General features: G+C 55.8%; 1 protein-coding gene and 1 long non-coding RNA gene across 3 annotated transcripts; one reads left to right on the forward strand and one right to left on the reverse strand.

Annotated features, from left to right (window-relative positions):
• Positions 1–586: 586 nt before the first annotated feature.
• Cibar2 (CBY1 interacting BAR domain containing 2) lies at positions 587–10,921 on the reverse strand. 2 transcript variants are annotated; one of them, XM_055620831.1, is made up of 9 exons: positions 10,777–10,921; positions 7,459–7,693; positions 5,337–5,405; positions 5,154–5,255; position 4,606; positions 3,153–3,262; positions 2,681–2,794; positions 1,510–1,611; positions 587–871 (listed from the first exon to the last, which is right to left on the reverse strand). In XM_055620831.1, the coding sequence occupies exons 1-9, from the start codon at positions 10,794–10,796 to the stop codon at positions 755–757; spliced, it is 870 nt and encodes a 289-aa protein (XP_055476806.1). In that variant the 5' UTR covers positions 10,797–10,921; the 3' UTR covers positions 587–754. The 2 variants fall into 2 exon arrangements, with proteins under 2 accessions (XP_055476806.1, XP_055476805.1); XM_055620830.1 differs by lacking the exons at position 4,606; positions 5,154–5,255; positions 5,337–5,405 and having other exon boundaries at positions 3,153–3,257.
• Positions 10,922–23,541: 12,620 nt separating this feature from the next.
• On the forward strand, positions 23,542–26,603 carry LOC129687201 (uncharacterized). The gene is made up of 3 exons (XR_008721745.1): positions 23,542–23,597; positions 24,578–24,754; positions 26,291–26,603. It is a non-coding gene; the product is annotated as an uncharacterized LOC129687201 (long non-coding RNA).
• The last annotated feature ends 516 nt before the right edge of the window (positions 26,604–27,119 follow it).

The raw sequence follows: 27,119 nt of genomic DNA on the forward strand, positions 1-27,119 counted from the left end.
GATAGATAGATAGATAGATAGATAGATAGATAGATAGATAGATAGATGGATAGATGGATAGATATAGATATAGAGATACATATCATGTCATGTCTGTGTAATGGCTGAGTTCAGTGCCCATCTGCCAAGTTCATGCACTGAAGAGTTAAGAGCTGGGTTGAAAAGCCTGCAGATGGTCCTTACAGAAGAGTTGGGAGGCAGCCACAGGAGAGGCTTTGGTCTTACAGTAGGGGACATTTGGGCAAAGACCTTGGTGCACACAGGGAGATCACCATGTAGAATCAAAAGCAGACAGGAATCATAGACACAGGAACAGGAGCTGAGTGTGGCTGCCCTTGTCAGAGGCTGGACAGAGGCCTGGGCAGCCCCTTCCTCCCAGCCTTCGGAAGAGTGTGCCTTCCAACAGCTGATGTGGCTTGTAGTTTCCAGGCTGGAAGGTCCATGTGTCTGTTGCTTTAGCCTCCCAGTTGATAGTGCTCAACAGGGAAGACCCCAGAAGCTAATCCACCATGCTTTTAGCATTAACACAAGTATGGCTACCCCTGTCTCCAAATGAAAGCAGGAAACGGGCAAAGCAAGGTTGCAGTTGAGAATCACATATCTTTTATTGATATTGGGAATACAGGTCTGCAGAGCAGCCTACTGTGCCGATAAGGGAAGTAAGGTCCCAGGGACCCCTGACCCAAGGACACAAGCAGAACACACCAAGGTCCAGGCCAGCCTAGGCTTTCCACCTGCCACTGGGATCCTCTTCCTAGTCACGGTGTCCCTGCTGATGTCCCCTGAGGTCCTCCAGAGGGATCTCTTCCACAGAGTCAGCCTCACTCTCCTCCTCATCCTTCCCCTGCTGTGCCACAGTGCTCTGAACACTCTGAATGACAAAGAGAAGTCACAGCCACAACATCCAAGCCAGGAATGGCAGTGAGTTGGAAGGTGTCTCTCCTATACCACTATAAGGAGTGACTATGGCCATGAGCCGCTTGGCAGGTGAGGCCAAGCGAAGGCAAGACTACCAAGCCAGGGAGAGGGATTTTGGAGAAAGCCCAATTTCTTTCATTGCTCTTAAAAAAGACCAATGGCACTGGTCTTCTCCCCTCACAGTGGCCACCTGTATTCATAGTCCTCACCCCCCTCACTGTCACTAGGGCCATGCCTGTCCTGGCCACATCCCACTTATAGACACTACCAATTTCCCTGAGCAGCAACCTGAGGCTGATGAGAGCAAACTTTTCCCGAGCCAACAGATGACATTTAGTGAGTGTGCCTTGTTCCTACCATCTGAGAAGTTCTGGATCTGCCTGTGGCCCAGGTGATGTCAAGCCAGATCTGTCATGCCAGACCCTTCCAGTGCACACCCCTCGGCATGCCTCTGGGGTGGTGAGCATATGCAGGCGGATATGGAGTCCTCCCCAGCAGTACCTCCGATGCTCCAGCTGTCAGCCAGCCAGCCACATGCATGCTTCCTTCACATTGTCCCTGGATTAACTCCCATGATATGTAAGTGCTCACCTGGCTGGCCAGAGGCCAGAGGACAGATGAAGAGGGGTTGGTGTCTGTGAGTGGCCGAGCTTCACTGTGCCCATAAATTCCACGCATCTTGGTTCTGAAGTCCTGCCAAGGGAAGATAAGGATGGCTAGATCCAGCTCAAAAGCACAGGAGTGGAGTGGGAAGCAAAGATAGGAGGCTGTGAGGCACCTCTGGGCACTTCCTATTTTTTGATATTTCACGGATCCTACAGCAGCCCCCTGAAGGGTGCTCTAATCCCATCAAACAGCTGGAAAAGCTAAGACCCAAAGACTAGGTAATGCTGTCATACAGGAGAAGAGCCAGTTTGAAATCACTCTCAACCCCTGAGACAATATAGAGCTGAGAGTTGGGCCACATACCTGTGGCTCTGGCACTGAGGCTGAGGCAGGGGGATCATGACTGAGGCTATCATGGGCCATAGGGATGAATGAAACTTTGGAGAACATGGGGTTTTTCTGTAGCCTCCTGTGGTCTTAATGTTTATGTAAAAGCCCTTTGATGGATCTTCCATCTCCCATTCTGTTCTTGACCCTTAGTGGGTCACCTGTAACATCCTGAAAGGAGCACAGAGAGTGACTTCCTCTTGGTTCCCCCAAGGCCTTAGTGTTCCCCATGTCTCAGGCTGCTGGCTGGTAGGAACAATCCACCATGGGCTAGGTGCCATGCTGTGGGCTCTGTGGGCTGCTAGCTCAGTCACCAAGTTCCACAGACATACCCCCCTCACTGCCTCCCAAGGCACCTTTCCCCTTGCACAGAGCATGTGTCCGGAGGACAGCTACCTCCCACTACCATCTGCACACACAGAAAGAGGCCTTTGAAATAGCCCAGTTCCAGATTGTGACCCAAAGCCACAAGATAAAGGCACAGGTGATTGGCTCACAGGAGCGGGTTTGGGGCCGGGCTCTGCAGGCGGAGCTTGCTGCTGGGGACAGTCAGAGCCTTTCACTAAGAGCTGAGTGCCAACCACAGAAGGCTTTTGTCCCTGCTTCTCCTCTTCAAACGGTAGTGTGGTGCTGAGCAGGTGACATTCCAGGCGGCCAGAAGAAGACTGCCCGACAGGGGTGGTACCAGGACCAAGCGTTTGAAGTAGCGAGCCCTCAACCAGACAGAAATCCCCGAGGGAGCAGTCAAGCCCACGGAGGGGAGACCCACCTGCAGGTCCCTGCCCATGTCATAGTTCTCCAGGGTCTGGAAAGCGCTGGAATACACCTCCACCGCCTTTGCGTGGAATACCATCTCAATGGTCACGAAGTCAGAGAAGATTTTCTGTGGGAGAGCACAGGTCAGCGCAGCAGCACCGCACAGGGCCATGCCGTGACACCCAAGCCTTTGAAAGCTTTCCGGGCATAGCCCTCTACTCACAGGCTTGAAGACCCCATGGGTGCCAAGTCCCTTTCACCCCACACTAACAGTGGCCTTTTGAAAGGCCTGCTATCTAGACAGCCTGCACCAGTTCCCAGACTTATTCACTTAGATGCACATTCATTCATTCCACAGATATTTCTCCAATACCCACCCAGGGCCTAGAGGCCAGGTGGTCTTGGGTTTAGCTGATCTCATGGATCCCGGAGATGAGAGGCATTTACATACGCCTACATACATGCACAAGGCTGCCACCGCCTACCCGGAGGTCCTTCAGCTTTTGTTCCTGGAAGGCATCCACTGTTTCTGCCAGGTGGTGGGTAGAACGGTTAGTGTCCACTGAGGCCCTCTGTGCACTGGTCTCCGCCTGGCCTCGGGGACACAAGAGGCAGAAAGCATCACAGGGAGGTCCTGGCCCCTGCATACTATCCTCAGTTGTTCTCAGTCCTTCCATCTTCTCTGGGACAGTTTCTCCTGACTCCTGAGGTCTCTTGCTAACATGGTCATTGAAGAAATGGCCAGGTTGGACCATGGTAAAAGAGCAATCACAGTTTGGACAGACTTGCTTCTTAGCTGTGTGACCTCAGACAAGTCACTTAACTTCTCTGAGCTTGAATTTCCTTGCCTGTGACTGGGAGACGGTAATGAGACCTGCTTGCAGAGCTGGGAGAATTGGACAGTAGGGAGTGAGGAGCCCATGCTCCGCCCATGCAAGGCCTTGAGAGCCCCAAACCCACCCCCAACACCGCTAACAACAACAGCAATTATCATTCCAAGGTGGACACTTGCAGGCCTGAGCTTTATTCTGTGGGGCCTCCATATTCTTAGTAACGGATTCTGCCTATGAACAGTGGCAGATGAATGGCCTGTTCCCTCCTTTTCAGAACAAAGCCGGCTCCATGCCAAGCCCAGTCCCCAAGAAGCCTTCACTAGAACTTCTGTGTTTGGCATTTAAGGACGCTTGTGACATTAAACAAGCTGTGTCCATTGTGAACATGGTGGGACAAGGGAGCAGGGGCTGGTGCCCAGAAGGCTCCCCAACAGGGGAGGAGAGCTGGGCTCTGAAAAGATGGGCTATCAGGACATGGGGGCCCTGGTAGGGGCTGAGGTAGAATTCAGAGGTGCTCATTCCAGGCCCAAAGCCATGCCTGATCCCCTTGCTCCCAGTGTGGTGTTCCTCACGTTACAGAATGGACACCAGCAAACGGTGGATCCAAAGGCCTCCTAAGCCCTGTGCCCTGTCCACAGGTCACCAGACACAGTAGAGCATACCATAGGCTGCAGCAGCACGTGGGCTGCTGATTCACCTGACCTGAGGTAAGCAGTGATGCCTAGTTCTCTGATAAACAGGAGTGAGCTGGAGGAAGCTGTGACTGCAGAGGGAAGGTGTGAGAGGGGACAGGGGTGAGGAGCCCAGTGGAAATGTGGCCTAGATGCTGGAAGGGGTGGGGTCAATCCCCTATGTCCCCACAGGAGCAGCCTGCTTACCTACCCGTGATGAGGCCAGAAGGGCCCCACAGTTATGGATTCTGACCCCAATCTCTGAGCAGTGTGTGTGTGTGTGTGTGTGTGTGTGTGTGTGTGTCTGTAAGCCAGCTTAGACTGGAGACTGTCTGCTCTGGTGACACCCTCCCACGTGACAACCTAAAATGTCCGCAGGGGTCAAAGCAAAACTATGACTTAGGTCTATGAAGGGCCCCTCTGAATGAGGCCACTCTTCTAGTGACAAACAGGGCAGAGGTGACAAGCCCCCATGGTCCTGCGCTGGGCTCACAGGCACCTAGTTCAGAGGCAAGGAGAGACGGTAGTGCCCGCCATCTCTTGGGGACTGGCATTCATACCCAAGCTTCCTAGAGCTTGCTTAGGCAGCAAGGGCCGGGGCGGGCAGTGGCTACCCTGTGATCAAGGTAGGTGACCCCTAGACTGGGTGGTTTCCTGGGCAGAGCCCAGATCTCCTGACCCTTAGCAACCACCCTCCCCCTGCCTCACCCTGCTGCGCCATGCCCTGTGTGTGCCAGCCTCACCCAGTAAATCTCACCTGCCATTCCATGAGGCCTTTTCTTTTTACCTGTCTAAGATGGTGCGGTGCCGCCTGCCCCAGGTGAAAATTCGACACATGACACTCACCTGAGACTGAGGAGGACTGTTAAGGATTCAGGTGAAGCCAGGTGGCCTGCGGGTGGTACCCCTTGGCAACCCCTGCCCGGTGGGTCCAGATCCCAAAGCCCTTCACACACTCACTTCAGCCTAGCAGGAAGGATACAATCATCTGTCTATCTGAGGGTGACTTCTGCCTCAATTTCTCCAGCTTTTCCAGTTGTTTGATCTCATTATTTTGGACACGTTTACATTTCTTGATATCTGCCTATACAGAAAAAAAGAGGGCTGTTTCCTAGGGATCCCAAGGGGCCAGGCCACACCCCTGCACACCGCACGCCCAGCTCACCCGGGTCTGCTTTATCTGGGCACCATAGAGCTTCAGGGGGCTGATGACCTTGGCCTCCAGCCTCTCAACCTTCAGGGCACATGTGGCAGCATGAGAAAAACAGAGACGTCAGCTTTCATGAGGGGCAGGCACTTGCACCTCCAGAGGGCACTCGCAGGGCCCACACCTGGAACAGCAAGCCCCAGGCCTGGCAAACACCTGGCTCTGCCTTCGAGGGGCTCTAGTCATGTACTCAGTCCTCTAAGCTGGCGTCCCCATCTGTGCCCTAGGACAGTGCCTGCACCCCAGGGCATCTCAGTGGGATGTGCACAGAGTCTAAGGGGATACCACCGAGTACAGAACTTAGGGGTACCACTAGGGAGGGTGGCATGTTCTGGGGACAGTTTATGGGGAGAGACCCAGCACGGCAGAGAGAGGACTTCAGACCCTCCTTCTCTCTCCTGGGTCTAATGCAGTTTGGGGCCCCAGACTGCCTCGAGGTGTCCAGCTGCTTGGAAAAGTAATGGAGGTTGCAGAAAGCGAAGACTGGTGTTGGAGTCCCAGCTGATTGCTCTCCCTGATCTCTGGTACTGGCAGGCCAGTGAGCGGGCACAGGGAGAGCTGCAAGACCCTCAGACCTCCGGCACCTCCCAGGCTTCAGATTCCTGGTTCCCTTAGCAGCTGACAGCTCAGGAAGGAGAGAGAAAGGGCAAGGGCCCCCTCTCGCCCATGTGGTTGACATTGATTGTCAACTTGACGGGACCTAGAATTACCCAGAGGGCAAACTGCCCACATCCGTGGGGGCAGTTTCTGGGTTGGGTTAACTGAGATGGGAAGGCCCATCCTATAACAGTGGGTGGCTCCATTCCCCGGGCTGGAGTCTGGGACTGAAGAAAAGGCAGGTGAGCTGAGCACCCACCTTCATCACTGACTGCAAGGGCAAAGTGACCAGCTTGCCTCACACTAGCCGGCATGACTTCCCCGCCACGTGAACCAGAGTCAACCCTCTCCTCCTTAGGGGTGAGGTATTTGATCTCAACCATGACAAGCTAAACACACACACACACACACACACACACACACACACACACACACAGCACCCCGGAGGATCGTAAGATGCTGTTCTGGGTTTGGGGGCTGCACCAGCTGCAAAGGAGTCCTGGGCTGGATAGAGGAAACCTGGGAGGCCGGTGTCTAGGCAAGGCAGCCAAAAAGGTCTCTCCTGTCATGGCTCCTAGCATCTTGGGAATTGGCCTTCTCAAAGAACTGACAGGAACCCATCAGGCCACTCCTTGCCAGTATCCCTGACCCTTGAGAGGGGCCGTGTTAGGAGAGGACAGGGCCATGGAAAGGACAGTCCCACCCTTTCCCTACTTTCAGAAAACTCTGTTGCAATTCCTTTCTCTGTCCCTTTGATGTCCTAAACCTTTTAAGAACAGAACATCCTTCATGGTGGCTGCATGAGCTCTTTCTTAGGCTCAGTGCCAGCTCTCAGCTTGAAAGGCAGAAGCCAGACCCTGAAACCAGGTGGGGATGCCCTCAGCTGCTTAGCATGGAGCCAGAAGCTTCAATTTTCCCTCTAGTTAGAGCAGGGAAGGTTACCTCACACCTGTGATCTTGGCACACAGGAGGCTGAGACAGGAGACTGGCCTTGAGTTCTAGGCAGATAATGCTTCAGAGTGACCTTGTTCCCCCAGAAGGACAGTGGGCATAGGCAGTGAGCACGTGACATCTCTCCATGCACAATGGGAGAAGCACAGTAACCTCTTTCAGGGACAGTCACCCTGTCCCAAGAGCTTGCACCTGCCTGGCTATATGTGGCTGTAGCAGGAGCTGTCTGTTACACAACCTGTGCCTCGTGCTCCCCCTCTGTAATGCTCGGCCACAGTAGAACCAAGTACTCGTCTCTGCCAGTCACACAGGTGTTTTTGAAAAGACATCACTCCATCGCTGTCTCCTTCATCCTCTCCCCTACACTCAGAACTGTCCCTCATGGGGCCCTCAGTAGCCTTCCAGGTCCCCTTGCCTGGAGTGGTCCTCAACCAACATAGTGAAGCCTTCTAGCTCTCTACCCTGTCACCAGTGTGACCGTGATGGGAGGGAATGTTCCAGCTCTCACTCCGCCCCAGGCCGCCATGCTCACCTCAGCCTGACGGTAATCCTGCACTTTAGCCAGGTCCTCGGCGAAGCCGCGCATGGTAGCCCGAAGCTCGGGGTTCTCAGTGTTGGCAAAGTCGATCAGCTGCTTCACCAGCTGGTCAGCCTTGTCACGGAGCCGGGCCGTCTTACGCGTGTACGAGGCCAGCAGTGAGCAGAACTGACCGAAATACCTCTCAGCATTGGTCACCGTGTTCTCCATAGCCCTTACCTGGCTGTCTCTGGATAAGGGCATAAGGGCGGTGACAGCAAGTGCAGACAAGATCAGGGTCACTGGAACCACCATACCCACCTCTCTAATGTGGCAGGCACCATCTAAGCACCTGGTCCCTGGACAGTTCTGAGTGGAATCTTAGGCCCATTGAGGCAGAGGACAAGACCAGCCTGTAGGCATAAGGTTATTGTGTAATTCAAATGCTGATTTCTGTACTCCCCGCTCCCATATCTAGCTGCAGTCCTTGTTCTGAGAATCTCCTGTCTCAATGCTGTGTAAACACCACTCCCCAATTGTTCCCTGATATGCCAATAAAGCAGCTTACAGCCAATCTCTGAGCAGGGGAGAGAATAGGGCTGGACTTCCTGACAGCCAGGGGAGGAGGACTTAGAAGAGGAAGTAGGAGACTGAGAGACCAGCAGAGGTCCAGGATGACATCAGGAGAGGAGCTGGCAGGAAAGCTACAAAGTGTGAGTATCTCTGGGATGTACGCTGGGAGGAAACCAGAAGAGTGTAGAGGGTTAAAAAATATATTAATAACTGCTCAGTTCTTGTGCTGTGAAGCTTGTTAAAATAAGAGTCTCAATTATTTGTGTGATAGCTGGGCTAAAGGAGAAACTGAGAAACAAATATAGTTCTATATAAACAAAACCTTAACACCTGCCTGTGCCCCATGGCTGGGCAAAAGTGAATGGATCAGGTAGGGCCTTTGTCCAAACGAAGCCTCAGTCCCTGGGGCCTGTGAAGGGCTGCGGCACTCTATGAACTGGTGTACCCCACTGTACCAGCTGCAGAGGCTTCTTCTCCAGCCCCTCCACTCCCACGGGTCCTCCACACGCTATCCACGCTTTCTCCCTTCTTAGAAGCTTTTGGGTTAAATGAATAACCCTTTGGGAATCTATTTGAGGCTGACAGAGATAGTTTGAAGGCCTGGAAAACAGCTCAGTAGGGGAAAATATCCCCACCCCACAAGCATGAAGTCCCGAGTTCAGATCCCTATTGCCACAGCCAGAAGGCAGAGGCAGGCAGATCTCTACTGGCCTACAAAGTGAGTTCAGGGCAGCCAGGGCTCTTGCTACACAGAGAAACCCTGTCTCGAAACACTACCCCCCCCCAAAAAAAAGTGTATTTACACAGATCCCCATGACCTATGTTAAATATGGGGTGGGGGAGGGAGCTGAAGAGATGGCTTAGTGGTTAAGCATGTCGATTGCTGTTGTAGAAAAACCCAGATTCAGTTCTCAGGCTCACAACCACCTGTTAACTGCAGCTCCAGGGGATCTGGTGCCCTCTGCAGGGCTCTCTGGGCACCTGTACTCCCATGCACAAATCCACACCTGTATACACACATACATAACTAAACGTATAAAAATATGAGCTGGTGTGGTCATGCATGACTTTAATTCTAGCACTGGGGCGGGGGGGGGGAAGGCAGGGACAGGCAGATCTATGTGAGTTTGAGGCCAGCCTGATCTACACAGAGTTCCAGGACAGACAGGACTACATAAAGAAACTCTGTTTCAAAAACAAAACAAAACACACACACACAGACACAGGCTCCCAAATTTAAAAAAAAAAAAGGGGGGGGAGGTCAGGAGTGGTCCTAACTGTCCCTGTGTGCCATCATTCTGGGGCACAGAGACCAGAGGATGCCTGATTTGCTGGCTGCCAGCCTAGCTCCCGGTTCTATGAAAGAACCTGTCTCAGGAAATAAGACAGAGAACAATAGAGCAGGATACCCAATATCCTTCTCTGGTCTGTACACAAGCGTGCACAGGCACACACAGCCAGCCACAAACATGTCAAAGACACACAAATACATAATTAATATCATACTTAATTGTTAGGAGGACTGTTTTTGCGGGCCCTCTCTCTTTCTCGGCCTCTTGTTTCTTGCAGTCCCCTGGGTACCAGGGATGCTCCAACAGGGACGTATTGCTGTGGACAGCTTTGATGCCCCCCCCTGGGTGCTGCATGGCACCATATGTCCCCACCAAGCTCGCTGCGGAGTGCCCTCGCCCACCCTTACTCCTCTAGTTGGTCTCTCCTTCCTCCCCGCTGGCCCTGGGCTCCTCCACAGAGCACCTTGAAGCCCCCTGACCACCATCCCTCACACTCTCCTGCCCTCCCTGACACACTGCCAGGAATCATGCCACACATCCCCATGACCCTTCCTTGTCTGCCCCACCCCCACCCTGCAACCTGCCCACAACTAGTGTTCAGTGATGACACATGGCCCAGTCTTAAGAGTACAGGAACCTGCTACAGCATCTGCCTCCTTAGGCACCCCGCCACATTCACCCCCTCAGCCCCAGGTTGTCCCTGTCCCTCGATGCTCTTCCTCTCTAGAACCCAAGCCCCTCTAGCAGTGTCCCCCAGAGGGACCTGTGGGAAGCATCTCACCCCTCCTCAGCTTTGTAGTTTGCAAATGTTCTGTTCACACTTCCCTAGAAAATGTTGCCATTGCCATTGTGTGTGTGTGTGTGTGTGTGTGTGTGTGTGTGTGTGTGTGTACTGGAACTCACTCTGTAGACCAGCCTGGCCTTGAGCCCAGATACCACCTACCTCTGCTGGGATTAAAGTCATGTGTCATCACCACCTGGCTTGCTGTTGTCATCTTAAAATCAAGTAAACTGAGGCAAAAAAAGCTGCCCAGACCCCAGAACTGCACCACTCAGACACAGTTGGACATTCGGGTCCCAGGCTCTGGGAATCAGGGAATGAGGCTGGCAGCCGGCTTTTAAGAAGCACACTGGGCACATCCAGGGCACCGGAAGTCTGGGCCACATGGAGTCTCAAAGCCAATCAGGGAGGGCAGGTGACAGTGAGCCTGGGGCATTAGGTGGAGCAGCGGTCAGTGCTCCCCGAGGGCAACAGGGTCTGGGGCCTGAGTTGTTGGAGGGGTTTCCAGGAGGTACATGCAGAAAGCAGAGGACAGACCAGTGAGTGAGTGGCAGACAGATTGGATTCTGGGAAGCTCTGTGGTCCAAGCCCTATCCTCCGTCCACCGTCTACCGGCAGGGAGCTCACCTGCCCTCCTCCCAGATGCATTCGAACGTGAGACTCCCACCGGCAGCGCGGGCTGCTCACCTGGAGAGGACGACATTCATTGTGGACAGAGGCACCTGCTGCCTTGATCTTGGGGAATAAGGACAGGGCCTCAGGGATCCCCTAGGCAGAGAGAAGCCAGCCACGGCTGGGCCCAGCTGTGTGGTCTGGCTGGGCTCGAGGGACTCGGCTGCCTGGTTGCCAGGCAACAGGCCATCCCAGGCAAACCCTGGGAGGAGCCCAGCTGGTTGCCGGGCAACCAGGGCCTCCCTGCAGCGGTTGAGGAGGGCCAGCCTTGCTTTAGGGCTTAACTGCACTCTGACATGGGAAGGGAGACAGGCGGACTCCACATACTTTTGAATATGGGGTTCAAAGCGCCTGAATATGGGGTTCAAAGGAGGGGAAAGGTAAATCCCTGAAGGCAGCTTGCCTGGGACTTCGCCCAGGGCCCTGGTGCATATGTGAATCCCAAGGCAGAAGGCCAGGTGGGCGGGGCCTAGGAGCCAGTGTCACTGTGAGAGCGAGGTGAAGTAAAGAGGGGGCCACGAGGAGGGCGGAAGACTTGCTTGCGGATGGAAGGGCAGCAGCTCGGAGCAGCCCTTAGCAGATCAAGCAGGCCTTGGACTCCCTGAGTATGCGACTCTCACTGTTAGAGTTGGGAAAGGTGACCCCAGCATGGGAACACTAAAACCCCACTGACCCGGGTGTATTTTACTCATGGTGAGAGATCTACGGGTCACAGGCTGGCATTTCACCAAAGCTACAAAGCAGAGTCATACCCAGGCCTGCTGGCGGAGGCAGGGAAAACAAGGCAGGATGTTGACAGCTCATGGGAGGGGAGGGGTGCCGAGATGGGGTGTGGGGGGAGAGGAGAACTGTCACGCTGGGCCCTAAACACTTACTAAAGCAGACATTTTAAGGTCAGCTGCACCAGGTTCAAATCCTGCACTTCAGCCCTGTTGCATGGCCTGAAGCAAACCGCTGACCCCTCTAGACTTCTAGATGATTATCTAATAAGGAAGATGGTGCCCCTGGCCCTGGGATGGAGAGGTTTGGTGGGAGCTGGCTCCCCTGGACAGCTGGCCCCAGGAGCGCGCCTGTGTGCTGATGTCGGTGGCAGCTGTGTTATGCTGTCCTTCTGGGGAGCGGGCATAGGTCCCCCAGATAACACACAGACAAATCTCTGTGCTCTTTGCAGTACGGTGTCTTCTGTTTGGGGCAGCCATGGCCCTTGCCCCACAGGGGCTGTGCCAGTCCTGTGGGTTTCTCTCTAGATGGTGTCAAATGGGGTGCTTTGTGCCTCGTGACCCACACAATCCCTAGCCCTGTTCTACTCCTTCCACTCTGGGGTGCTTGCTGGTTGAAAAGCGTCTCCCCAAAATACATGTCCACCGTAGGCCTCAGAACATAGCCTTATTGGAAACGGGGTCTCTGCAGATCGGATAAGCAGATGCGTCACCCCGGCATGAGAGGTGGGACTCATTTGGAGGCTCCTGTTCCAATCCGCCGAGGAAGCACCCACTTGAGGCACCTGTCCACTTCCTGTGCCCCTGGGCCCATTCATTGACAGCTCGTGGCTCTGTCTGTGGGTGAGGAGGGGTGTCAATGCCCCAAGGATATGGCCAGCTCCTAGGATGCAGGAATGGATGAACCCTGCCCCTGAGAGCCCATGGGCTAGTACCTCTCTGCATCAGTCTGTTTCTGTGTCAAGGACCCCAGCAGTAAAACAGCTTCACCCCTGTCTGCCCTGTACTATAGCATGTGGCCACCAGAGGGCGACAGAGACCGCACTCAGGCCCTCCTGCTTGGGGTGGAGGGGCTGCTTCGGGGACACAGGAGGCTAGAGACACGGGTGTGACATAGGTGTGGAGAACAGAGTCTGTGAGGTCTCGTTCCTTGGCTCTCTTGGAAGCCTTGAGAGCCTTCTGAATTTTGAAAAATGAAAACTGCCTTGGGCTACACAGAACAAAGACATCTGGTGGCCGCCGGGGGAATTTTGCATCTCCAGTCACCAGCCCGCAGCCCAGGGTGGCCACTGGAGGGCGCATGCTCTCTGTTCTTGTCTGGGTCTCTGCAGTCTGTCCTTTTCTTGTCTGTCTCTCTGTGTCTGTCTCTCCCTGTCTCTCCTGTCTCTCTCTGTTTCTGTCTCTTCCTGTTTCTCCTGTCTCTCTCTCTGTTTCTGTCTCTGTCTGTCTCTTTCTTCTCCCCCTACAGATGAACATCTTCCTGAGCCGTGTGGGACAGGTGCACATACCATGAGGCCCAGCTTGCATCTCGGGAAGGCAAGTGCATGCATCCTGGTCCTCCCCACCCGAGAAAGGAGCCCGGAGACCATCTGGCAGTGGCCATGTTCTCCAGGGCCAGAGTTAGGCCTTGGCCTCGGGTGTGTCGTGCGGCTTGGACAGTCACTGCCCCCCTCCCCCCGGGCAGTTGTGTGAGGCTCTGGAGTCCACAGCCATGGTGTGGCAGCTGGCCCTGGAGGTGTGGACCGTGATTGGTCACCTCGCCCACCACCATCCTTTTGGTGATCTACGGTTTCCTAATGTCTGCGTACCATGCCTGCCGAGTGACCTCCTGTCCTCCGGGAGCTCACCTTGATGTCACGGTCACGTCCTCATTAAGAAGCGTTTAAATAACAGGGCAAGTGGTGTGTAGGCCTGGGGGCATTTCTTAAAGGCTGAGTACTGGTCCATCCTAGGCCATTTGTTCGGATGTGATCTCTCGCTGGCGTGTAAACTAAATGCCTACTGTGTGCACAGCCATCACCAGGCACTTGGGCCACGTCAGCGAGAGAGCAGCGGGCGCACGGCACTGTGTCCACTCAGAGAACAGTCTGTCTGGGAGCACAGGAGAGCCTGGCCGACAAGCAAACATCACACAGTTCTTCTCCGGGGGCTCATAAAGGGGGAAGGTCTCCATGGCAACTCCCTGATGATATTCTGGGGACCACTTTCTCAGGATGAGATCACAGGACTGCCCCCAGCCAGCAGAGGGCCAGAGCCATCTATACACACTGCCAAGTGTTGGGGCATTTCTCCACAGCCAGGAGCCAGGCAAGAAAGAGGTGGAACATACAGCGCTCCCCACACAGGAGGCCCTACTGGGTGGGCTCACAGCGTCTTCCTTGGGTTGGCCTCGTGGCTCTCCCCTGCTGGCAGGTGGCGGGGGGGTTGGTTTATTTTTGAGACAGGGTCTCAGGTATGACAGGCTGATCTCGGACTCACTATGTAGCTAAGGATGACCTTGAACCCCTGACCCTCTTACCTTTAAGTATAAGATGATAGGCTCTGTGCAACTTATAAACATGGTCTTGTGGCCGGCCTGTGGCTCAGAGGTAGAACTCTTTGCCTGACACATAGAAGCCTGGGGTTCCATCACTCCCGGCCGTGGGACAAACAGGGACCCCACTTGGTACCACACAAACTGACACCCTCTGTGAGTCCCAGAACCAGGAGAGAAATCCCCTACCCAGAGTGTCTGAAAGCTGGCGATGACTGTCAGCTTTCACCACAGCTGGGGGATAGGGGGCGGGTATCCCTGAGGCCAAGGGCCACGGAACACATGGCAGCCTCCCCTCCCCAGTCTGTCCTGGCGCTCACTTCCCACCTGCCTAGCTTGGAATGGCTGGTGGCTTTAGTCTGGATCCTGACTAGCCACCCTCCCACTGTGAGGACCCCACAGCCAAACCGCTTGGTTCTAACCCCAGCTCTAGAGCTGATGAGATGGCCCCGTGGGCAAAGGTGCTTGTAGCCATGCATGATGACCTTGTTCTGTTCTGGGAGGAGAGAACCAACTCCCACAAGTTATCCTCTGTGGTGGGGATGCTGTCAGCCACACGTACAATAAATAAACGTAATAGAAAATTTAAATTCCAGCCGTATTTCCTCACAAATGGAGACTGGCCAGCACTGTCTCTGGGCCTCAGTCTCTCCATCTGTGAAATGGGGACTGGTCAGATGCCTGTCTTCCCTCAGAGAAATGAACAGGCACTCAGAAAGGCCTGGGTACAGCCGCCGCTCTGCGCAAGACACTGCATGGTGGCAACTTTGGTTTCTCTGGAACCAGCCAGCTTGGGCAGAGAAAGTGGGACAGTGCCCAAGTCAGCTCTGCTGACTCAGGTGACGGCTGCGAAGGCCAGCAGCCACCATCCAAGCCACCTGTATCAGAGGGAACAAAGAGTGACCTCCCTCAGGCCTGGCTGCACAGGGACATTCACCATCCAGAGGCTTTACACAAGCTTGTCCTTTGAACAAAAAGTGCCCGGTGGCCAGCTGGGCCTCTTCCCCACTGGCCAGAGAGGCTTGTCCACTAGGGGAGCAATTCACCATACTAGGCTTTATGACTCCTTGGACCTAAGACCAGGGCCGCAGTCAGGCCACCATACCAGTCCAGCAGCCTGGCCCTATTCCGCTTGCTCCAGAGCCAAGTCCTGTCTGGGGCAGCCATTTGGAGGATGGTGCCTGGACAGCAGGCTGGTAACTAGTTGTCAGAGTGCAGAAGCGCCCCAGGACTGAGGGCTTGGTATGGTACCCGGGTATCAGGTTGCGAGGTCTGTAGCTCCATATATGTTTGTATGCTGTGTATCTGGGTGCATGTGCAAATAGAGGCCAAAGGAAGGCATGCTGGGAATCCTCCGTGCTCAGGTCCTCCTGCTTTAGCAGGAAGTACCTGTTGATCTGTCTCCCAGCCCCTTCACTGTTTCTGCAGACTTGACAAGCTGTGGGTCCAGCCAGCCACAAATTTAAAAATAAAACTAGGGGGAGGGCAGGTTCTGTGTGCCGAGGCTGTTTTCAAACCGTCTGCGTAGCCAAGGGTAACCTTGAACGCTTGATCCTCCCGTAGCCACCACCTGGGACCTGGGATGGCAGGCGTTTGCCACCATGCCCAACCCAGGGCTCTGCGCCTGCCAGGTGAGCACTCTGCCCACCGAGCCGTGACCCAGACTCCAAATGTGTTTTTAATCGCATCCGTATCACACATGAAGGCTTTACTGAGAGGGAACTGTTGGCGCTGTGTGATGTGGAAGGGACTGAACGCCTGCTGTACGCCAGGACGCATGCTGAGCGCTTTGCCCACAGTGGGCCCTTAATGCTTTCCCGCCCTCTGTCGAGAAGCATTCGCCGCGTCCCTCGGGCAGGCAGAGGAGTCACCCTGGCACGGCTTCCCTGAGCGGCCCCAGAGCCTGAGCCCTGACTGTAGCCAAGGCTCTGTGTTCCGCTGCCAGTCCACGTGTAGGGGCCGTTGTTTCCCCTCCTGCCCAGAGGGCAGGGATGTCTGCTGTCATGGTCTGCTGCCCTGTCCCTACAGTTCCCAGGGCCTGGAGGTGACCACCGTGCTATAACAGAAGCACGTTTGAAGAAATGAGCAGAGGAGCGATTGCGCATGCGTACTGCGAGGTGCTGAGCGGGGGAGATCTTAGAACCATCCGAATGCAGGTGGAAGCCCAGTACTCGCTCCGTAGGGTCAGCGTCTCCCTGGGAGGCCTGTCCTGAGGTTGGGTGGCAGACAGCCCAGATGGGGCCTCGGGGTGGGGACGGCTCCTCCCACTCGGCCGCCTTGGCGCCTAGGCTTTCCCCAGCTGGTCCCATCCGTCTCCGGGCTCCCCAGCCACCAGGGAGCTCTGAGTAGCATGGCTCACCTTTCACGCAAGGGACTCCTTCCTTGGCTGCCTCTTGGCCACCCCCCTCCTCAGGTTACACTCCACTCACAATCTGGATTGCAGGAGGGAAAAGAGAGATGGGAAAATGGGGTGGGGGGGACTAGCTGGGACAGGACTCAGGATGTCAAATGCCACCCTTCCCACCCACAAGGCTCACCCCTGGCCAGGCGAGGAGCCCTCCCACGCGCTGCAGGTGCCAGGCTGGGATGCCTGCTCTAGGGAGGGGCCCGGGGAGGGGCACCGAGCCAGAAAGACAGAAGAGGATGGAGGCCCTCACCGACGGCATTCTGGGGTGGCTGAGTACAGTTGGGGGGATGGTTCACTCTACAAGGGAAGCTGGGTCCACCCTACAGGCTGTATTGCCCTCCCCGGGTTTCTGGCTGTCCCCAAGGGCATCTTTTCCTCACAGACAGTCACGATGCCGGCTGGCGGCCTGGTGGACCTGTGCCGCTCTGAGACTCCCGGAAGCCGGCCCTCGGAAGAGCGGCTGAAGCACCCTGCCTTGAGCTCAGTGGGTGGCTGGACTGTAAGGGCTGTGTCCTCGCTGTCCCCGACCGCCAACACTCTATCAAGAGACGCCCGGCCTGTGACTCAGCTGTACCACATAATGAATTGTGGGTGTGATGGATTCTCACTGGGCTCTGCTAGCTCGGACGCCAGGGCAGTGCCCGGGAGGTTGCTAGAGCATGGGTGTGCGGGGCGGTGGCAGACTCAGAAGTCCCTCGCCAGGTATCCGGCAGAAGCATGGGAGCTTCTCTCCTCAGGTCACCTCACCTCTCTTCCGGGTCCCCAGCACTTTGCTGTAGTCGGAGCCCTGAGGTGGAGCTCTGCCTTCCTCTGGGAAGCCCACACCCAGAGTCCGCACAGACACAAGCCAGGACTCCAGATGGATGGCCGTGCTCTGAGCTGAGGGGTTGGTCCGGGCCCCACCCTGACCTCACCCTTTCAGACAGGGATCCCGATGCTACAGCCTTAGTTTTCCCAGCTGAGGAATGGGTGAGCGTGCTGCCAGGCCCCCCCCCAGGGACATGCCAGCACACAGTAGGCATTCGATAAGTCCACCTTCCTGAAGATTTCTGAATTTACCTGAAGATTTGCAGGTAAACAGTAGGTACTCAATAAGTGCCCTCTCCTGTCTTCTTGCTGCTGTGGCAGAGGGAGGCACCCCAGGCACAAAATAGGCACTCAGTGTTATTCTGTGGCATTAGGCCCAGATGCTCTAGAGCTCCATTCCCAGGGACCCCTTTCTGCTCCCATGGTGGCCCTGGGCCTTGTCCTGCCCTGGGATGTTTCTGCTCCATCTATTGGTGTCATGAATATCAAGGCGGAGAGAAACCCTGCCCCAGACTTGACGTCAGCACACAGCCTAATTGGTCTCGGAGCCTCGTGTGTCTCTGACTGTCCGGTGTGCGGAGCCCGAGGTGGTGGAGGGAGGCGAGGGTTGTTTGCGCCCATGGCTTGAAGTGAAGGCTTTGTCTTCGTGGCTCTTGGCACCAAAACCTTGCCCTGGGCACTCTCTGTGGTGTAGAAATCTGACTTATCGCTTTCTCAGGGAGCGAGAGAGGCATGAATATTTAATTACCCCACTGGTAAGAGGCCTGGTGGAGCCGGTGAATGAAGAGAGCTGGCTTTCTCTTCTGGACAGGCCACTCAGGGTCCTGCCAGGCAGCCACCTCCTCCCATCCTGCCTTTCATCACTGGGAGGCCTTGAGCCATCAGGCCTGAACCCTGATGTCTTGGGTGTTGGTGAGCTTGGGTCGGGTCTTAGCTCCCTGACACACTGTGTTTTCTTTAGAAGAGACACAGGAGGCACTGGTGGTGGGCGGTGGCAGGTCAAGTCCCCTGGCCAAGAAGGAAGGCCTGTGGCTGCCGGCTAGAACATTCTGCCCCATGCGAGCCAAGAAATTCCAAAAGAAACACTGCAGTGTCCAGCCTGGGAGAGGCGGAAGGGGACTTCCTCTCTGAGTGGCCTCTCAGGTCTCAGGGGCCTGATTGGTGGGGCCCCCTCTGGCAGCCAGAATGGGGGGGGTGCAGACACAGGAAATGGGTTCACAGCTCCGGGCATCTCCAAATTGGGAGCTGCTCAGGGCCAAGAGTCTCAGGAACAGGACGGTGTGTCCTCCCTGTGGGAGCTCTTGCAGACAGCTATGATTTTCGTCTAAGTAGGTAAACTGAGGCACCAAGATGCCCTCCCTATGTGCTGCATTGCAGAGCAAGCTCGCAGCACATCTGGATGTCCCAGCTTTACGTGTGCCACCCAGCATCCTTAGCATACCAAAGGCCAGTGGTCAGCTCATGAGACAGACAGACAGGCAGGGGACGGGCTCAGGCTTAACATTTGTAAGTTACTCTGTGATTCATTCATCATCCACAACAGCGCAGCTCACCTGGAAGGCTGTGTACATTAGAAGATGAACTAAGAGAAGAATCCAGACTGGGTGTGTGCGTGTGCAGAGACTAACATCCTCTTCTGCCACCCTCTGCCTGTTCATTTTCGGGGGTGGGAGGCTGTATCTTCCTGAACCCACCTATCTCTAGGTTTTTCATTTTCTAGGCTAAGCTAGGTGCCAACATGCCCCAGCAATCCTCCTGTCTCCCCCCGACTTGGAGCTGGGATTACAGGCATGCGTAGGACACCTGGCTTGCCACATGGGTGCTGGCATCCAAACCCCAGCCCTCACGATTGCACGGCAAGTGCTCTCAAGTGCTGAGAGCTCTCCCATCCAGCTGTAGGTTTTTAATAGCCACTTCCCGGAGCCGTTAGGAGCTCCTTTGCCACCATCTGATCCACGTGATGGACAAGGACGGGAAACCCGAGGGTGTGGTTTGGTGGCAGGAGGCTTGCTTAGGACGTGTGATGCCCTGGGTTCCATCTTCAAAGCCCCAGCGGGAGGAAAGCTGTTGATGTACCGTCTGAACAGCCATTGTTGGAGATAAAGTCACTAAAAGCACAGCTGTGCAGATGTGTGAACAGCACCCCTGAGAGGTGCTGCGAGCATCACCGCTGAACGAAGCTCCCCGGTAGGTAGCTGCAGCCGAACTTGGTGCTGCCTCTCCAGAGCCTTGGCGATACCTGCTTTGTCCCCTGGACTCAGCGCTCCTGACCTGGTCCTGTCCAGCTTCTAAGTGGTGACTGAGGACTTTGAGAAAGGAGGCACCAGTAAATGCTCACTTGGTTCCGGGGTGAGGGGCCCTGGATCTTAAAGGAACAGTTGCTACCCTGGGTAGCGGGGCCTTTCGGCTGCAACTTTGCAAGGTGCTGGGGCCGCAAGAGGACTTGCAGCACAGCGTGCACTGAGTACCTACTGTGCACCGGGCGCTCTCGGTGCCTCACTCCGGGAGGGCCTCCCTGACTCCAGGGGCTTCTGACGGAGGGATGAGTGACTCAAGCAGGTTCCAGGCCCCACCCCCACCCCATATGTTTCCTCAGACACAGATCCCAGGAGCCCCGTGGAGAATTTTAGAGCTGTCCTGATCTTTCTTCCCAGCTCCTCTCCTTTCCCACACAAAAGGGACACTGAGGCTAGAGGAGGGAGGGAAGAAAGAAAGAGGAGGGAGAAGAGAAAAGGGAGGAAGGCAGGACAGCAAGTGGGATGGGATGGTGGTCTGGGCCCAAGTTTCCATTTTGTAAGACTTATTTTTATTTTTAATGGTGTATTTGTATACGTTTGTATGTGTGGGCATGCAAGTGGGTATGTGCAGGTGCCCACGGAGGCCAGAGGAGGGCGCCCTATCCCTCGGTGCTGGGAACCCAGCCTGGGTCCTCTGAAGAGCAGTCTTCAGCCCAGACGTTTTTGGCATTATTATGATCACCATCGTTCGTTCGTTGCCGTGCATGTGCGTGTGCGCGTGGGGATGTACAGACCGGGCATGTGTGCCACCGTGGGAGTGTGCAGGTCAGAGGACAGTTTCATGCGGTTGTTTCTCTCCTGCCTTCCTGTGGGTTTCAGGAATTGAGCCCTGGTCGCCCGACTTGCACAGGTAGGCCCTTTACACCTTGAGCCCTCTCGCCATCTTGAGGGACACTCATGAGTTCTGAGACGTGACTGTATCCCAGAACCAGTCCTGAGACTGTTCCCAGGGGTCTCGGCTTCCTGCACAACCCACCCCACCCCCCATGGAATCCTGAATCCCACCAGCTCCAACAGCCTCGACACCCTCCTTAGAGTCTTCCATCTGTGTTTGAGGCCTCGTCCTGATTTCTGCTTGGTGTCTGGCTAGGCCCCTGGCTTTAACAACAGGACCCCTCAGCCTGGAGAAGGTCCCCGTCCCCTCCCTTATTGGCTGAGGGACCCAGGCAGATCTTGGTAGTACCGGAAGTTCATAGGCACCACCCCGACCGTGGTGGGACCAGCCCCTTTTCACCTCCTCCCTGGAGCTCCTCCTCGGGGCTGAGAGTTCAGCTTGCAGGAGCACAGAGCCATGGCCATGTCACACGGTTGTCTTTGCATGTGCTGTCCTGTGGGCCGAATGATGTTTCTCCCTGCCACCCTAGCCTGGTAGGCTCTTGGTTGTTAGGCCTCAGTTTCCCTTCCCATCTGTCCGCCCTGGGTTTGTACTCCTTCAGGGACTTGTCTAGAAGCCAGTTCCTGAGATGCTTAAGTCAAATGACAGCACCCCCTGTGGCCACCCTGGGAGCTCCAAAGGACCAGGGACCCTGTAAGGACCTCACCTGTCGCTGTCTCCCCAAGGCCTGGGGCTTGGCACCCATAAAACTCCACCAGGAATGGCAGGGGGAGAAGTGAGGAGGAAGCGTGCCCACACCTGTACGCCACTGCACAGTACCAGCTCAGGGATGGCGGCTGCTGGTGAGGCCACAACCCCAGCTGCTACTGAGTTAGAGCTGAAGATCAGTTCCCACACCCCCCCCCCACACACACACACAATGACTGTGAGAACACCTCTTGTAATCAGGGACAATGCTTGGCCCGTTGTCCTGAAGGACACCCCTGGTCTCTCGAGGCCAGGGACCCTGCCCAGCCACCTGGCCCTGTGCCTTGTAGGCAGCCTGCCCAGGGCGGCCACCTGGAGACTCTCTTTCCTTCCAGCTGCAGTCCTGGCTCCAGGAGTTCCGGCCACACCTTTCCTCTGCCACCCTTCCAGGGCCGAGCCCACACCCTGAGCCTCCACCCTGCCCCAGGCTTGCTCCTCTGGGACAGAAGGGAGTGTTGCTCAGTGGCGCCACCCACCCTCAGAGCAGATGGCATGTGCTTTTACTTGGCAGCCACTAGGCTCCACTCACCAACCTGAGGCCGAGTCACTTGCCACTGCGAGATGGGGGGAACTGAGGCTCTGAGCTGTAATGTGTCTTGACAAGCTCACACAACTCAGTCCACAGTAAAGAGAGAATGGGTGCTGGCCGGTGGTGGCACACACTTTTAGTCCCAGCACTCGGGAGGCAGAGGCGGGTGGATCTCTGTGGGTTGGAGGCCAGCATGGTCGGCAGAGTGAGTTCCAGGCCAGCAAAGGCTACACAGAGAAACCCTGTCTTGGAAAACCAAGAGGTGGGGATGGAAGTCCAGCCCTGCCTCCAGCATGTCAGCCCTGCTGTGGATGTACCTCTTGGTCCTGTATGGGGGGGAGCCGGGTTTGGGGTGCCCCCCCATCCCTAACATAAGGCTCCTGTTCCTAGGAGTAGGTTGTGACCAGCTACAGCTGGAGCGGGGGTCATAACACAGTCCTTAGAGGGAAGAGGCTATGAGGGGCCCTCCTCTGGGCTTCTCCGGGACATACCTGGGGGAAGAGAGTGAGTGTGACCATTCACAACCTGGGACATTTGTCTCTGTGAATTTGGCACAGTGAGGAGAAGATGAAGGCCAAGAGGAGGGAGGCTAGGGAGAGGCTGGGAGGCCACTGCCGGGTGAGAGGCGTCGGGTAGGGGCAACACGAGGGATTATGGTTGCTACCCTCGTTGGATGCTAGGCTGGTCAGGAGGAAAGAGCTGGCCTGGGACCAGCCAGATCCCAGACTCTGCTCTGTCAATCCCAGGGCAACTGTGCTGTGGGGAGGGGGGGGCAGTCACTGGGACTCTTGCTCTCCTCCTCTGTAAAATGAACAGAACGGCTTCTGCCGGAATGAAAAAAAAATAAAATAAAAAGGAAGGACATGACCGCTCCCAGGAATGGTGGTGCAGGTTTACTGTAGATAAAAGGGAGAACATAGCCAGAGGCAGAGACATCTGGGAGAGTCCAGAATGAACATGACCCTGAGCCAGGCCAGGCGGGGAGAAGAGGGAGGGGGAGGGGAGAGGCAGGAGGGAGAGGGGAGAAGCAGGTGCAGCAGCCAAGAGGGCGAAAGGGTGAAACGGCTGGCCTGGTAACCAAACTAGCTGAATTATATAGGGGAGAGCTATGAGGGGAAGGGCGTCCCAGGCCTTGGGCTGGAGAGTTCAGGGTAGGGGACTGAGGGATGCCGGGAGAACCTAACCGCCAGCTCCCGCTCTCCTACGTTAAACAGGCACTTCAGTTAGCCATCCTAGCATCACTCCCACAGGGCTGTCATGAGGAGCAAGAACACCAGGTGTTTCACACTGCAGAGAAGGGAGGTGAAGAAGACCCAGAAAGGCCTGCGCAGGGCGGAGGGACGACCTCTTCCGAGGCCAGATCTTGGCTTGGCCCTGCTTCCTCTTTGATTTTGCCAGCCAGCCTGCTCTACTGTGACCCCTTCCAGACCCTCCTTCCAAGGGAATGGACTCCAGGCTGCAGCCTTCAGGCCCCGGTGTAAGGGCTCCTCCTGGGCTTCCATTGCGGCCTCTTGCAGCTGCTGTGATTTCACACACAGCTCTGGCGCTCATAGCCACTGAGTTGCCCTGTGTGTCGCTTCCTCCATTCCACTGCCTGGGCCATGTGAGCCGCCTGCCCTAGCCAGCGGTATAAACCCAGTCAGCTCTAGCCTCACTGGGGAACCAGACAGAAAGATGGGCGCCCAAAGGCTAGTGGTCTAGCATTGCAGTTCCCAGGTCTGATCCACCTGAGTCCACCTAGAAAGACCTCAGGGAAGGACACTGATTGGGCCTGTTTGGATCACATGCCCACCTCTGCACCAATCATAGTTGCTGAGAAAATGGGGGCCTGCAATTGGCTGGAGATGGGCCATATGCTTTCCCTTGTTGCTAAGGCACAGGGGCAGACTACTGAGCTGGGCAAATGCCCAGATGCTGAGAGGCAGTCGGGGAACAGTACCTGGTCAGGGACACCACCTCCAAGTAAGGAACAGGATTTGGGGTGCTGCGGACTCCCCAAGTCTAACTCAGAGCCCTGCAGGGTGGAGGGAGGGCAGGCAAGGGGAAGAGGGTCCTGCACTGTGTCCAGGAGAGGGCGCAAGGACACCCCTGTGTATCCCGGCCCTGTCACCAGAGAGCATGTTGCAGCCATCTGGCCGGCCTGCTGCTGGGGGTCCCCTCCCGGAGCCCTGCTGCTGACAGGAACCAGAGCCTTTTACAGCCGCCAGCGCATCTGGGAACGCTCTGGCCTCCAGGCTGGAGCTGAGTCCCAGCCACGCCGGGGGAGCAGCCCCCCCCGCACCCACGTGACAGCCCGCTGGACGCTGGCCTCCACCGTTGTGTAACCAGCCTTGTCCAGGAGAGGCGAGGCTTCGGGGCAGGGCTCCAGCTGGGGCTGCCGCCAGGTCCCCAGCAGGCCCGGGGTGGCTGGGGACGCCCGAGGCAAGGGCACTGGCCCCTCATTTCTACGCTTTTCTTCTCTTCCTGCTTTTTCTCCCATGCTCTCTTCTCTGTCCCCATCTCTCTCCTTTCCCGCTGCTATCTTACCTTCTCTTTCCTCCTCTTGCCCCTCCTTTCTTCTCTCTTCTCTCATTCTCCTGACTTTCCCTGTCTAACTCAAGGGGCCCATCCAAGGATCCCCTTGGAGGTGGCGGCTTGAGCAGATTACAGGGCTCTCCAGAGACCCTGTGTCTACTTTAGAGACAAGGGCTGGGAGTGGCTGTGACCCCCTGCAACACCGTACCGTGTTACACACTCTCACAGGCCTTTTAAGGACAAGACCAGCTTGATGGCAGGCATCCAGCTCTGGCCCCAGATCTCTGGGATAGGGATCGTGAGCATTTGCTACCAGAGTGAAATAGAGTAGAGGGGGTTTCCCAGCCCTCAGGCTGAGGGGAGATCCTGGCTGGGGCCTGTAGCAGCTCCTCTAGCTCCTGCCTCAAACCCACTTGCTCTGTCCATAGGGGCCTGGGACTGGAGACCTCTGTCTACCCATCTGCCAGTGGTTCTCTCTTCCAGCCACTCAGTCCTATAAGGAGCAGGCCAATGCCCCAGGCAGCAAGAATGGCATGTGCAAAGGCCCCGGGGCACAGAGCAGCCTGGTGGACTCCTGGATGGAAAGAGATGCCCTTCTGGCCTCGGTGAGGGAGGCCCAAGGAACTTGGAGGGACGGGGTCTGCTCATGGCAATGGGGAGGGCACTCTGTGGGCTGAAGCAGGAGCAGCTGAAGCGTGGCTCCCTCATCAGGAAGCCTAGTGGGTCATGCAGAGAAAACACAAGGCCAGGCAGGGCAGAGAGCAGAGGACCGCGACCATTAAAGCTGGAAAGGACGGTGCTGTGGGTGGACTTCTGGGAGGAGAAGCTGAAAATGGGGGAGATGAGACAGAGGGGAGGGAAGGTGTTCCCAGCAGGGGACTGGGCCATGCACAGAGATGGAAAACCCTCAGGGAACCCAGAGGCTGTGTTCCCCTTGGCTCTGGTGAGGAGATGCTGGACAGGGCTGTGGTAGGCCTGGACTCAGAGACGTGGAGGACTTTAGGGTCCCTGGGACTCTGGAAGGTGTGAGCTGTGGCTGCTGGTGCCAGGAAAGGTGGGGGACAGCCTGGACAGAGCCTCTGTCCTGACAGCTCTGGGCCAGTCATTTCAGCTGTCAACTTCCCACAGCCTAGAATCCCTTGGGAAGAGAGCCTCCACAGAGGAGACATCTGGATCCGGTTTTCCTCTGAGCATGTCCGTGAGGCATTGTCTAGACTGTTAATCCACACAGCCCATCGTGGGTGGAGCTATTCCCTAGGCTGGGCCCCGAACTGTATCTGAATAAAGAAAGCTGGCTGAGCACGAAGCCCGCAAGCAAAAAGCACGGGGTCCTCATCTCATCTCTCTCTCTCTGCACTTGACTGTGGTTGTGATGTAACTAGCTGCTTGAGTTCCTACCTTGACTTTGATGGCACTGTGACCCGGAAGGGTAGCCTAAGTAGCCCTTTCCTCCTCTGCCTTGTGCTTAGGATGTCTTCTCACAGCAGCAGAGATAAAGCCAGGCCCCGTGAAGCCAGTGGGCATCTCTTGAATGAGTGTCATCTCCAGCACTGTACTGTGCATGTGGGGGGTGGGGGGAGGCAGCGAGGGGCAGCACAGCTTCATGCTACTGTGCCAGCCACACTCCTTTCTGGCCACATGACCTCAGTACAGTCTCTTCACCTGCAGACCAGGAACAGGCCTCCACCTGGGGGTCAGCGGGGTTAACAGTGGCAGGCTGGGATAGCACGGGGGCCGATTGGCTGCCCTCTCATCCCAGATCACTGACACAGTGTTGGCCAGAGAGCTGGTTTCAAGGCCCCAATTCTACACAGTCCTGAAGAGATCACATGGAGACAGGTAGGTGGCCTGAGGACATAGGGCAGGGCTCAGAGGAAGAGCTCAAGCTGAGTAGAGGGAGCATTGACTTTAGAGCCGAGTTGACTCCATCTTCTGTGGGGCTGATGTTCAGGGTCATCCAGGTCCTGCCTTGCATAAGGCGGCCTTCCCACCTCAGCCTTTAGAAGGACATTACCAAGAGCAGAACCTTAAACTTAAGAAGCATTTTAATCTGCATTATTAGTGTGTGTGTGTTGCAGCATATATGTGTAGGCCAGGAGACAACTGTGTGCACTCTGCTGTCTTCTTCCACCCTTACATAGATTCTGGAACCCAACCTCCAGTCGTCAGGCTTTCTGGACAAGCATTTTCTCCTGCTGAGCTAGCGTTCTTTCTGTCAACTTTGGCGGTTGTAGGAGTGAGAAGGCCAAGTCCCACCTGGAACACACAGCGCTGTGGCAGAAATGACCTACCTTGAAAAGTGCTTTCACTTTGTTCTGTGTCTTTTGGAGAGAGCTTCACTACAGAGTCCAGGTTGCCCTTGAACCCTCCATCCTCCCAAGTGCGAAGGTCGCAGGGTAGAGAGCCATTGCATGCCTGGCTTCCTAACGTGTTTAAAACAGCCCCATCTTGCGGGGGGGGGGGGGGGCAGGGATTCAGCAGCCAGGCCACTGATGACGTGGTTGTTTGTTGACAGAGCAGCGGGGCTGGGAGTGGAGATCCCAGTAGAGAGCTGTCCACTTTGGGGAGCCCTGAGTTCAAGCTTCAGCACCTAAATGAGGCAGACGGGACGGTGTGTGGAGAATAAAATAGGAGAGACAGGCTGTGTGGGAAGAGACCCCTGTTTTCAGCCACAGCTGTGATTTGAGCTGAGTCCGTTGACCTCAGGACTAGCCACCCACTGGGGCTTGTTGGAGAAAGCAGGCTGTGCCCAATATGTCCCATCTTCTGGCATCTTAGCTTTGGTCAGTTGCATGTGCATATTAATGCCTGTAAGTTAAAAAAAAAAAAAAGTTTTAATGGAGTCGGAAGAGATGGCTCAGAGGGTAAGAGCCCTGGCTGCTCTTCCAGAGGTCCTGAGTTCAATTCCAGCAACCACATAGTGGCTCACAACCATCTATAATGAGATCTGGTGCCCTCTTCTGGCGTGCA

The sequence above is a fragment of the Psammomys obesus genome, unplaced genomic scaffold, assembly GCF_907164565.1.
Source record: "Psammomys obesus unplaced genomic scaffold, mPsaObe1.curated_primary_1811, whole genome shotgun sequence".
Classification (NCBI taxonomy): domain Eukaryota; kingdom Metazoa; phylum Chordata; class Mammalia; order Rodentia; family Muridae; genus Psammomys; species Psammomys obesus.